At 42.8% G+C, this 13,141-nt stretch overlaps 1 protein-coding gene across 1 annotated transcript in view; it reads right to left on the bottom strand.

Moving 5' to 3' along the window:
• The window catches only part of DGKK (diacylglycerol kinase kappa), a 138,475-nt gene that overhangs the window by 28,800 nt on the left and 96,534 nt on the right, over window positions 1-13,141 (bottom strand). The window contains exons 9-13 of the mRNA XM_063084423.1: window positions 7,257-7,440; window positions 5,897-6,005; window positions 4,983-5,122; window positions 2,053-2,134; window positions 237-328 (exon numbers count right to left, since the gene is read on the bottom strand). Coding sequence (XP_062940493.1) covers window positions 237-328; window positions 2,053-2,134; window positions 4,983-5,122; window positions 5,897-6,005; window positions 7,257-7,440 — 607 coding nt within the window. The remainder of the gene's footprint in view (window positions 1-236; window positions 329-2,052; window positions 2,135-4,982; window positions 5,123-5,896; window positions 6,006-7,256; window positions 7,441-13,141) is intronic.

The raw sequence follows: 13,141 nt of genomic DNA, 5'->3' as shown, positions 1-13,141 counted from the left end.
TCTGGCTTGCAATTTTGTCTTTTTGGAGTAGCAGAAGCCCTCACCTCAATCTCATCTTTTTTCCCTAAACTTTACATTCAGGTGGTTTGAATTGGGAAAAACTCAATTTGGGAAGATAAACATACTTTCCTTGGCCTCAATACCCTGTGCTATCAAAATGACTCCCATATCTGACCTGGGAACAACTTGTGGGGGACCAAAACACCCCAAATGATTAGAGCTAAAGGAAGACTGACCTCGTTGCGATGATCATCTCCGTGGGGTACTTGGCCTTCAGGATTTTGCTCAACTCAGTGGCTGCAGATTCTAAGTGGTGGATGGCAGCAGCCTAGAGGGAAAAGGAGTGCTCAGCTCTGGAATATTAGCACTGTAGCATAGTATGCTGCCAATCCTCAGCCCCCACAGACTCATTATTTGCTGCTGACTATGAACAATTCGGCTGCTTCTCTGGAAATAATCATAATCAAAAAATTCTTATTGAAGATTCCCAGAGATAATCTTAGATCTGTGGTCATTAAAAAAAATGAGAGATGTATTTTATTTTCTCTTATTAATAATCAAAATCTCATATGAAGGAGGTACTGTTTGTTCCATGTTTCAAATGAACAATCTTACACTAAATAATAGAGCTGGGATTTGAACCCACATCTTTCCAATGCCAGACTGTCACTTCTTAAATAATAATATTACTAATAATAACAGCATCCTCTTATATAGTACTGATTATGTGCCAGGCTTTTTTGTGAGTTATGTATGTAATTTTTTCATCTACTCCTCATAACAACCTTATGAGATAAAAATTTTTATTATCCCCATTTCACAGAAGAGAAAACTGAGGCAAAGAGAAGGAGAAGTTAATAAATGGCAGAGTCAGGATTTGATTCCAGGTAGTCTGGCTCTTGAGTCTGTACTCTAAATTACAACTTCTACTCCTCCCTACCAACGTCTACATTCAAACATCTACCAAGTCCTGATGATTCTGTTTCTTCAGTAGGTCTCAAATATGTCCATTTCTCATTCCTGTTATCACTTCACCAGTCCAAATCACCGTCATCTCTTGCCTAGACAACTAGAGCATCTTGTAGCTTTTCTCCTTGCCTTTAGTCTTTATTCCTTCCATTTTTCTCAACAGATCATGAAACTCCTCTGCTTAAAATCCTTCTATTAGCAGAATGGATAGATGACTGGATATGTGATAAAGCAAGTATAGTGAAATGTTAATGGTAGAACCTACCATTTCAACTTGCCTGTATGTTTGGAAATTTTCATAATAAAATAAGAAATAAAAAAGCTTCTATAATTCTCACTACTCTTAGGATAAAAGTCCAAACTTCCTCCCATGGTTTGGCCTTTCCTGGTCTGGATCCTTATTACTTCCCCAATCACATCTTTAGTCACTCTTCCTGCAGGCCCCCTACCTGGCCCCTGTGCCCCGGCCATTATGAATGTATTTTAGTTCTGTGAATACTCCATGCTCTCTCTTGCCTTTGGGACAATACAGTCTGTTCTATCTGTGTAGAACAGGCCTCCTGTTTCTTATTCTCCTGGTTAACTCCCTCTGGGCCTCAGGTCTCTTCTGAAATGGCACTTCTTTTGAGAAGCTTTCCCTGATTCCTACCAGACTGAGACAGATAACCCTGCTGTGTGTTCCCAAGTGCCTCTACTTCCTTATATATTAATACTCATACTACTTGATTAAAACAATTTATATTTCTATCTCTCCACGTAGACTATGAACTCCATGACAGCAGGGACTATGTTATTCTTCTTTACCCACAAGCATATAAGAACAGCTCCTAGAACAGTATCTCACATATAATAGTTACTCCATAAATATTTCAAATGAGTGAACAGGTAAATGGCTGAATTAATTATATCCCCAATGCCTAACACAGTTCTTGGTAAATAGCTGCTGACTAACATGTTCCAAGTCCTCAATGATCTCATTCTCATTGAGCCCTTGTACAATACAAAAACATCTCTCTAAGCTTTGTGTATTATTTTACTGTGTAATAAAGATGTTGGCCTGAACTATAGCTGGGCAATAGTTACCTCAAATTGTTGTATATCCATTTCAACCTGTCCTTTTAGCAGAGGAGTTTGTCTAGGAGTCTCACGGATCATCACACTCCATCTGAAATGAAATTCAAAGACAGTTATTTAGGGGTCTCTTTCATCACAGATTGGAATCACTGCTTCACAGGTCAAGAAAGAGGTCAAGTGTTTATGTGGTGGGGGAAGGTGGGTTGTAGGGGGTTCCCAAGCAATCTCTGGTCACCTTATCTCAAGGTATACCACAAGAGGGGCCTCTGCCTCATGACTTCTATAGGCCAGTGTGATGGAAGGAATTCCCTCAGAGTACTCTGCTTCTCAACCAGAGGTAACCATCAAGATTACCTGTGGTACTTTTGTGAAATACACATACCAGGGCCCTGCCTAAGACCTATTGAATAAGAATATTTGTGGTTGGTCCCAGCTTGGTATCTTGAAAAACCTCTGCAGGAGATCCTCATGAGCAGCCAGAAATCAAATGCTCATATGTCCCAGCATATAAAGTCCTTTTTTTCCCCCTCAAGACATATGATGACAATTCTCTCTCTTCTCTAGAGTAGAGACAATCTAAGCCAGTTGGTTCCGACCCCCCATTTTTCTTAATTTCCTTGAGAACCTGATGAAACTATAGACTCTTTCCCAAGAAAAAAATATGCTTACATAGATAATTGGCTGTGCAATTTTTTTTCTTCTTTTTATGACTGAATAATAATTGATTATTCATATTTTGGGGGTTCAATGTTGACGTATGCTGATCAAATCAATATTACTAGCATATATATTGTTACAAATCATAATTATCCTTTATGCCCCTTGTCCAATCTCTCCCCATCCCCTCTCCCTCCCCCTCCCCCCTCTAATTACCCTAGATTTCTTCTCTCCTTCTGAAAGAGTAACGGTTACTCTGTTGATTTGTTGCCTAGATGATCTGTCCAATGCTGAGAGTTGTGTTCAGGTCCCCCAATATTATCATAGAGCAGATGCTTTTTCTGTCACTCTAGAATGGGCTTTGTGGAGAGAGACATCCTCTTCTTTTCTTTGGTCTCTACTGGTGACTCTCCTTGTGTCAATGCACTCCAGTGGCTAGTGGGCCATCTGCACAGTGGTTGTGGCATCTAGCCACTTTTGCGGTAGCCGCAGCTATTGTGGTGGCTGTGGTGGGCCACCGACATGGAAGTGGTGTGCTCCTTGCCTGGTTGTGGGAAGAGGGGTCAGTCCCCAGCTCCATCTGTTTTTACATTCTAAGACATTGTTGCAGGTGGGAGAAGGAGGAAGGAGGGGGACGTTGTTGAGGCCCATGGCACCACCCCCTCATTCCTGCAGGGGAGACCAGGGGGCTTCCAGTGGTGGCTTGGTTGTTGCTTGGATGAATGCAGATGTCAGTGGGGTGTGGCTGAAGCCCTCGGTCCCCCACTACCTTGGCTCAGGAGCCTAGGGTGCTTCCCACAGCAGCTCAGTGGTCATCACTGGGCTGTGTGTGGGTGTCAGGGGGGCGTGGCTGAGGCTCTCAGTCCCCCCCCCCGCGCCCATCCTCGTTCAGGCGCCTGGGGCACTTCCTGTGGTGGCTTGCTGGTCATTGCTGAGCTGGTTGTGGGTGTTGGGGGGCACGGCTGAGGCTCCCGGCCCTCCACCCTCCCTGGTTTGGGGGCCCAGGGGGCTTCCAGTCCTTCTAGGTTTTATAGGTGTTCTTTGATGAAGTGAAACTTTTACTAGTTAATATCAAACTTTGTCTCTGGTCTGTGGGTATTCATTTTTTTCTTTCAGTTCTGTGTTGAATTATTTGCTGTTTCCACTACTTAAACTCTGCACTGGAACTAATTTGTTCTCCTTTGCTTACTTCTACAATGGAGGAACTTCCTGTGGGGACCAGCACTTAAGCCATGTAGCTAAGCTAAATTGCTGCTTTGCTGCTGATTCCCTGGGGAAGGCTTTTTTGTGTAGCTCAGGTTTTAATGGTTGACTTTGTAGGTACTTCCGGTCTCGTGAGGTCCAGTATTCCTGGGTCGTGTAGAAACTTTGGTCTGGACCTGAGTCTGTTCAGCAAACTGCTCCCCCTGAAGTTCTATATTCCTGCCCAGTCTACATGAAGTGGGCCTGTGCTGATTGGAGGGTAGATCAGCTATCCTTGCTGTGCCCCAGTGTTCCCCTGGTGGCCTGTCTCCCCCACTGCCCACACTCCAAATGCTTCCCATGGGACGGGCTATGTGCTAGTCCATTGCGATGACTCACCAGCCTCTGAATTGCTCCTTTTTTCAGTTGTCTGTGGCTCCTTGCTCCTGTGTGGGTCCATGGGAACCCTGTTAGTGGGCTTGCTGGCCTGAGGGCCACCAAGGCCCTCTTCTCCCCTGCCGCCTCCAAGCAACTTCATAGGAAGGGCACAGCTGTGGCTTTTGCCAGCTCTTGCTCCATGTGCTCACCAGCTTGAAGTGGTCCCTGAAGAATCCTTGAAGCAGCTGGGATTTGAAATGGTAGAAGTGATCCTTTCTTTCTCTCATTGTGGCTTCTCCTGACTTCATGCACTCTGTAGGTCTCTCTTCCTCTTCCCCTGATCTCTAGTGGACCCAGCTTGGCTGTCATTGCTTTTAATAGTTGTAAATTGGTTGATTTGTGGGAGAAAGTGACACTGGGGACTGTCTATTCCGCCATCTTGACCAGAAGCTATTATGCAATTTGAAGGAGGTTCACAGAACTCTTGTGGCCTCTGCTCTAGGATCTTTAAGATTTGAAGAGGGGCTTCAGTGATGTTTGAAGGATATATGGTAGACCCTGGCTTCCCAAGATACAAGATCCCCAAAATTTCCCTGCATTGAAGCCAGGAAGGAAATGAGGCTTTGTGAGAAATTAGAGTATTCCTGATTGAGGCGTTATAACTAGGAGTAACTGGTGCAGGACTGAAGGAGGCACAAGGACCTGGTCTTTCAGCCACTCACCTGTCTAGAATCCTCACACTAGCCTGCTTCACTCTGTTGAGGATGTCCAGAGGTGACTTGTTTTTGTTCCAGAATGCCCCCCAGCCCAGGACACGGGCCAGATCATTGCCGGTTCCAAGTGGGATGACTGCCAACTGACACTGCAAGAACAAAAGGAGGCACACTTTTCAGACAGTCCTTCCACCAAGCTTCACCCATGAAAGAACCCAGAGGGTGCTCTTTGGGAAGAATGAGGGACTTAAAGCCAGTGGGTTTATGAAACTGCATATTCCAGGAAGTATAATGGGGAATGTTTGAAGTTAGGTGAAATTTTCCCTAAGGAGTTGGACCCCACTTTTAGGAATATAGAACCTACCCAGTAAAGGGGGAAGTTGCTGGAATATGTCAATATTCATAGCTATACTTACATAAGGGAAATATCACCACAGAATTCTATCTGGGCTGGGCCAACCAGACAGGGTACCTCAGGAGACAAATCTACTAGAGTCAGAAGAGGAGGGAGCTGCCTAGGGAGAGGGTAAAGAGGTAGAGGAGTTTCTGCCACTCTTGAGACTTGGGGAAGAAATTCAGTGGTCTCAGAAGGGGAAGGAAATTGAGGGCTGAATGCTGTCTGAGGCTACTTCTTTTTTGCTTGCTCTCCTCCCCTTCAACTCTTCACTTTGAAGCCTGGAGCATAAAGCACTGCTCATTCTTTCTGCCAACTCCTTCATTTCTCCTTTGCATATATAGAAAACCAGAAAATGGTCTTGGTGGGCAGGATTAGATTGGGAATCTGCCAGTCAGATTGATTATGAAACTTGTGGGAAATATATTTTACAGACAGGGAGAGTGCAGACTTGGGATTTCTGAGGATGGGCAGCTCTACAGCCCTACTCTCTCTAGCACTGGCTAATCTGAGTCAGCCAGGGACTTACCCTTTCATTTAATCCAAAGGCATCAATCAGTGATAAGACCCAGCTCACACTGCCATCTCCACCACAAACCAGAACACGAAAGCGAGCAAAGTTCTTGAACATGCACAGTCTGGAAAGAAGAAGGGGAAAGGGAATCATTTCACAAAAAGCTGGGTGTGGAATATACTATAAAGCAAATGTACTTCACAGGGCCTGGTTTTCCAAAGTCTTGCAGTTTCAAATATTGACCTTGCGGAGGACTGGAAATTTTCCTCAGGCTATAAGTCTCTGGTGTAAGATAAAGATTTGTGGCACAGCAGGTTGCTGGCTCAAGGACAGACTAGTTACTGATTGTTATGTAAAGATACTGAGAAATTGCTCTAAGATCACTTAATTGCTTTACTGGAATGTCATCTGACTTGTTTCACTGAGAGTTACCAGCCTATATTGTTAAACTAGAACCCCACCTCTGTTTTCTTCCTGTAACTTCCTGGTCTGGAAAATAAATGCAGGAAGAGAACCCCAATTTGGTGTTAATTTCCTGAGGAAGGGTTGTCTCCTGCTGAAGGGTCCCAGGGAAGTTAACACTTTGGGGCTTCTTACTGCTCAGAAGAGATGGGCTTTGAGTAATCCTTTGTGTCTCCATCACTCAGGGGAAGAGGGGTGACAAATCCGTAGGGGGCGAAGCAACACAAAGCAACAGCTGGGTTTTACATCTCTTTCCCACAATGTGTCAGGACCCAAGGACTGCTGCTTTGGCACTCTGCTAACAAGCGTTCTGCCTTCTTTCTCTAAGCTCCTATCTTTCTGTGTACCTAACACCACTGGCAATTTCCCAGATGCAATCCCAGAGATCAGGAATTGCCTCAACTCACACTCCTCTGTGCCCAACCTTGCTCTGGAAGCCACTAGCAACCTGGCCAAACCCATTTGCTGAGGCCCAGGAAGAATGCCTTGCATGGTGGCCAGTGGCTCACAGGAACCAGGACTGAGCAGCCAGATAGTCCCCAAATAATACAGTCTTGTAGTAGAGGTATATCTATTTGGCCCTGGGGAAAAACAAGAGTGATGGCAGGAAAGGTAGAAAGCAATATCCATTTGCCTCTTCCTCTGAGGTCAGGAGGCATAGTTTTACTTCTTCTAACCAGAAAAGGTGAAGCAAATCTGAGAACAGGACAGCGATTTCTGAGAGAGGGCTACAAGTCCTCCAACCAGCCACCCTAAAATGCTTTGGAGTTATGTATTTGTGTCCTGACTTGAGAAAATAGCTCTTTCCTGCCCAGGCACATGAACTGATTCCAGGAAGCCTATCGTAGTCTAGAATGTATAGATGGAGGGGTCCCGTCTACATACCCAACTATAACCCTTACCCCATGCTTACCCTGCTTTGGGTCCGCCCTTTGATAGGTCAAACACTTGAGACGGGTTAAGGTACTGCTTGAATTTTCGGAGGAAGACGATCCCTTGATGATCGCCGCTTTTGGAGTTGATGAAGATGAGCAGGGGACATGAACAGGCAGATGACCAATCGAGATTCCAGAAGTCTGAAGATACTACTAATTGGCCTGTTACACACATACACACACAAGAGAAAGAAACAGAAGAAAAAAATAAAAAGAAAAGGGCCATTGAGATGGAAACAAGACATGACTTCGCATCACATTTTGCAAGGACTTTTTGAGAACCAGTTCCACTCTCCTGAGACTGAGGAGCAAAAGGAAAGTCAGGGCACCATCAAAAAGAACTTAAAAGTCTTGGTGCAGCTGTTACCAGGCAAAAGACATTTGCTGGGCATCTACTACATGCCAAGCATCATGCTATAGACTCCTAGGCATATAGTCTCTGCCCTCAAGCTGGGGAGATAGACCCATACACAAGAGTGTGTTATAACACAAGGAATAAGGAAACTGGTGGAACTTCCAAGGATTAGTAAACCTCTGTGGGGAAACTGAAGAAGGAGAGGACTGAGAGCCCAGGAAGAGAACCAGCATACCAACTAGTTTTCTCTCTGCCTGTGATAGCTCAATTCTCACAGTGAGAAGATACCAGTTCAGGAGAGAGTGGGAGGAAAGGCTGTCATGTAGCCAGAAGCTAATGAGAGAATACAATGTGGGGTGAGGCAAAGAGATTTAATCACTTCTCTAAGGTTCTGGCAGAGCAATTTGTGTTATCACACCAACTTTCAGGAGAAACAAGACTATAGGGAAATTGTCTGAGCAAGAGAGGAGCTTTTAATAATCCCCAACACTGAAGTTACCCCACAGAGAAGTGGGGTTATAACAGTCTAGATAGCCAAAGCCTGCCAACTCATGCTAAATCTTAGGGCCTGTTGGCAGGGAAACAAGCAGTGAGCAATGGTCCCACGGGAGCCACTAGACAAACAGTGAGTGTCCCAACTCTTTTGAGAGATGCCACAGCAAAAATATATACACAGGGAAAAAGGCACATGGCTAACTCCTGAACGGGGTTGGGGGTGTTGAGATGTCCCATTTGTTTAACCTGGGTGAAAGGGGGCCTGAAAGAAATCTGCTTGAGTAGATTTCATGGCTTTTTTGCCTAAAATTACCTAAGTCAGGCTGCTTCAATGGGCCAATTTCCACTCACTGGCCAGTAGAACTTAAAGGTATCCTAAGCCAGCTAGCCAGTTATGCACCAAATTTTCAGGGCTTCCCAGGACTTACAGCTATAAGGAGAGTCTGCTGTGTCTCCTCAGTAGAATGGCTTGGAAGTAGTTACTTTCCCCGAACACATCCAAAGGTAGTACCCTTTTCAACATTTTTTTTTTTTTTTTACAAAAGGTAATATGTTGACACAATGGTAGTTAAGACACATTAATTAATTCATTCAACAAATATGTATTTAGTGCCTTCTCTGTGCCTGCCATTACTTTATGTTCTGAGAATACAGTGGCGGACAAGATTGAAACAGTCTCTGCTCTCGTGGAACTTATATTTTAATGGAGGAAGATAGACCATAACAAATAAATATAAAAAAAAATGTGTTATGAAAAAAAGTAAATCAGAGAAGGGAGAGAAGATTGAAGGGGATGTTATTTTAGACAGAGTAGTCAGGGATGGCTTCTCTGGGGAGGTGACATTTGAGATGGGACTTGAATGAAGTGAGAGAGTGATCAATGTAGATATCTGCAGGAAGAGTATTTTTTGAGCAGGAAGAAGTATAACCTTGAGAAGGGAAACTGTCTGGGGTGTCTGAGGAACAGTGAAGAGAAAAGCATGGCTGGTGTGGAGTGAAAGATGGAAGACTGACAGATGAGGTCAGAGAGGTGACAGGGGACAGATAAAATAACAAGATGTTAGAAGATGAGATTTCCAGGAGATGATGGACTAGAGGTGCCCAGGGTGTGTTCCTCTTGCAGAAGACGATCAAAATGGGCCCACTGCCATAGCTGCTGGAGCCATTGTCCAGTCCCAGAGCCATTGCCTATCACAGAGCAGTTCCCCACAGAGCAGCACTCCTGCAGGTTGCCCATCACTGATCCACAGACTTTGCAGGCACGAGGGAGATAGCTGCAACCACCATTGCCATTGTCTTCACTGTGAGGTAACCCTGCTGCCACCAAGGACACTGCATATGCAAGGGACATGGCTGCAGCTGCCATCACCACTGCCACTGCTACAAGATAACCCCACTGCTGCCAAGGACACAGCAGACATGAGGGAGGAAGTTGAAGCTGCTGGTGCCACTGCTGCCCCCACAAGGTAACCCTGCTGCCACGAAGGACACTGCCAAGGACACCACAGATGCCAGGAAGGCAGTTGCAGCCACTGGTGCCACTGCCACCCACACAAAGTAATCCTGCTGCTGCCAAGGACCCGACAGACACCAGGGAGGGACTCGCAGCTGCCACTGCCACTGCCACTGCCACAAAGTAACTCTGATGCCACTGCAAACACTGTAGCTGTTTGGGCCAATACCACATACACCACAGACAAGCAGTTGGCTACTGCAACTACCACTGCTGCAGTTATGACCACTGGCTCCACCAGGCAGCCACCATTGTTGGGTAAGCAGTCTGCTACTGCTGGAGCCTCTGCTGCCACATGGGCAGCCCACCAAAGCCACCTCCACAACCACCACTGATGGAAGGGTGGCCTGTAACTGCAACAGCAGCCACAGCAGCCATTGAGGCTGTGCAGGTGGACCGCTAACCCCTCAACTTCATTGACACAAAGAGGGTCACTAGTAGAGTCCAGGGAAGGAGAGTAATAGAAGAAGCAATGGCTCTACCAGATGACCAGACATCAATGTAGAGATACTAGAGATATGAACAAACAAGAAAATATGAGTCCACCAAAGGAATACAATAATTCTCAAGTACCAGAATCCATAGACGAGGAAATACTTGAAATGACTGAAAAAGAATTCTGAGTAAAAATCTTAAGGAAACTCATTGAAATACAAGAAGATGCAGTTAGATGATACAATGAACTGAGCAAAACTATCCAGGATATGAAGGAGGAAATTTATAGATTAATACTTGAGAAAAGAAAATAGCAGAACTCATGGAACTGAAGGAGTCATTCAATGAAATAAAAAACACAATTGAGAGCTTAAGCAGCAGGTTAGAGCAAACAGAAGAAAGAATTACTGATCTTGAAGACAGTCTTCAAAATAACTCAGGCAGACAAAAAAAAAGAAAAAAAATTAAAAATGAAGAAAATCTAAGTGAGATAGCAAACAACCTTAAGTGCACAAACATCCAAATAATGGGTATTCCTGAAGGGAAGGAAGAAGGAAAAGTCATTGAGAAAATATTCAATGAAATAATAGCAGAAAACTTCCCAGATATAGGGGGAGACACAGGCCTTCAGATCCAGGAGGCTCGAAGATCCCCAAACAGATTCAATCCAAAAAGGTTCTCTCTGAGGCACATTACAGTCAAACTGGCAAAGCTCAAAGATAAAGAGCAAATCCTAAAAGCAGCAAGAGAAAAATGTCAAGTCAACTATAAGGTAGCCCCCACCAGACTAACAGGAAATTTCTCAACAGGAACACTACAAACCAGAAGAGAATGGGACAATATATTCAAAATACTAAAAGAAAAAAAAACTGCCAGTCAAGAATACGATACCTAGCAAGGCTATCCTTCAGAAATGAGGGAGGAATAGTGTATTTCCCAGACACACAGAAACTCCAAAGGTTCACCACCATACAACCAGCCCTACAAGAAATCCTCAAGGGAGTCCTGCATCTGTAATCCAAAAGTGATAATCACTACAATGAATATGCAAGAAAGAACAAAACCCACTGAGTGGGTGCAATGCAAATGAGAAAGAGAAAGAAACTGTATCTTACCACCTCCAAAACCCAACAAACACCAAAGACAAAGAATAAAAGGGAAAGGAACAGAAGATATTTAAAACATCCAAATGAAAATTGATAAAATGCCAAAAGTAAGACAATGCCTTTCAGTAAGAACCCTAAATGTAAATGGATTAAATCCCTCATTGAAAAGACACGTACTGGCTGATTGAATTAAAAAGCTAGACCCAACTCTATGCTGTCTACAAGAGACTTACCTCACCTGTAAAAACACACAGACTAAGAGTGAAGGGATGGAAAAAGATATACCCTGCATATGCAACTAAAAAAGGAGCAGGAGTTAGCTATTCTTATATCAGATACAATAGACTTTAAATCAAAAACTATAAAAAGAGACAAAGAAGGACACTATATAATCATAAAGGGATCTAGCCAGCAAGAAGACATAACAATCATAAATGTATATGCACCCAACATCAAAGCACCCAGATATATAAAGCAAATATTATTAGACTTAAGGAAAAAGATAGACCCAGATACAATAATAGTTGGGGACCTGAACACCCCTCTGTCAACATTAGACAGATTGTCTAGGCAACAAATGAACAGAGAAACACATGATTTAAATCATACTTTAGACCAATTGGACTTGGCAGATATCTACAGAATATTTCATCCAACAACTGCAGAATATACATTCTTCTCATGAGCACGTGAAACATTCTCCAGGATAGACCACATGTTAGGTTAGAAATCAAGCCTCAACAAATTTTAAAAATTGAAATCATTTCAAGTATCGTCTCAGACCACAATGTATTAAAACTAGAAATCAATAACAAGTAAAACTCTGGAAACTATACAAACACATAGAAATTAAACAATGCGCTACTGAACATATGGGTCCAAAAAGAAATTAAACAAGAAATCAAAAAATTTCTTTAAACCAACTAAAATAAAGACACATTGCATCAAAACCTGTGGGATACTGCAAAAGCAGTACTAAGAGGGAAGTTTATTGCAATAAATGTTTACATCCAAAGAACAGGAACATTATACAACCTAATGCTACACCTCAAAAAACTAGAAACACAAGAAAAATCAAATCTCAAAGTTAGAGGATGGAGAGAAATAATTAAAATCAGAGCAGAACTAAATGAAATAGAACCCCCCAAAATGATACAAAAGATCAATGAAACAAAAATCTGGTTTTTTGAGAACATAAACAAAATAGACAAGCCATCAGCTAGGCTAACTAAAAAAAAAGAGTAGGGAAGATCCAAATAAAACTACAAGTGAAAAAAGAGACAACACAACTGAAACAACAATAATAAAAAAAATCATTAGAATCAAATATTCAATACAAAGAATATTATGAACAACTATATGCCAAGAAATTCGAAAACCTGGAGGAAATGGATAAACTTCTGGACACATTAAAAACTACCAAGACTGAACCAAGAAGAAATACAAAACCTGAACAGACCAATAACAATCAATGAGATTGAAGCAGTAATTAGCAGTCTCCCAACAAAGAAAAGCCCAGGACTGGATGGCTTTACTGTTGAATTGTATCAAACTTTTTCAGAGGAATTAATACCAATACTCTTCAAACTACTCTAAAAACTTAAAACAGAGGCCATTCTCACAAACTTATTCTATGAGCCCAGCATCACCCTGATACCAAGACTAGACAAAGAAATAATATAAAAAGAAAACTATAGGCCAATATCTTTGATGAACATTGACATAAAAATCCTCAATAAAATATTAGTAAATAGAATACAGCAACACATCAAAAAAATTATATGCCATGATCAAGTGGGATTCATCCCAGGGATGCAAGGATGTTTCAACATACACATGTTAATAAATGTGATGCACCACATCAACAAAATCAAGGACAAAACCCATCTGATTATCTCAATAGACACATGAAAAGCATTTGACAAAATTCAACATCCCTTCATGATAAAGACTCTCAGG

This window comes from Cynocephalus volans, chromosome X (assembly GCF_027409185.1).
Source record: "Cynocephalus volans isolate mCynVol1 chromosome X, mCynVol1.pri, whole genome shotgun sequence".
Classification (NCBI taxonomy): Eukaryota; Metazoa; Chordata; class Mammalia; order Dermoptera; family Cynocephalidae; genus Cynocephalus; species Cynocephalus volans.
Note: the sequence above shows the minus strand (reverse complement) of the source record. Positions and strands in the feature narration are given on the sequence as shown.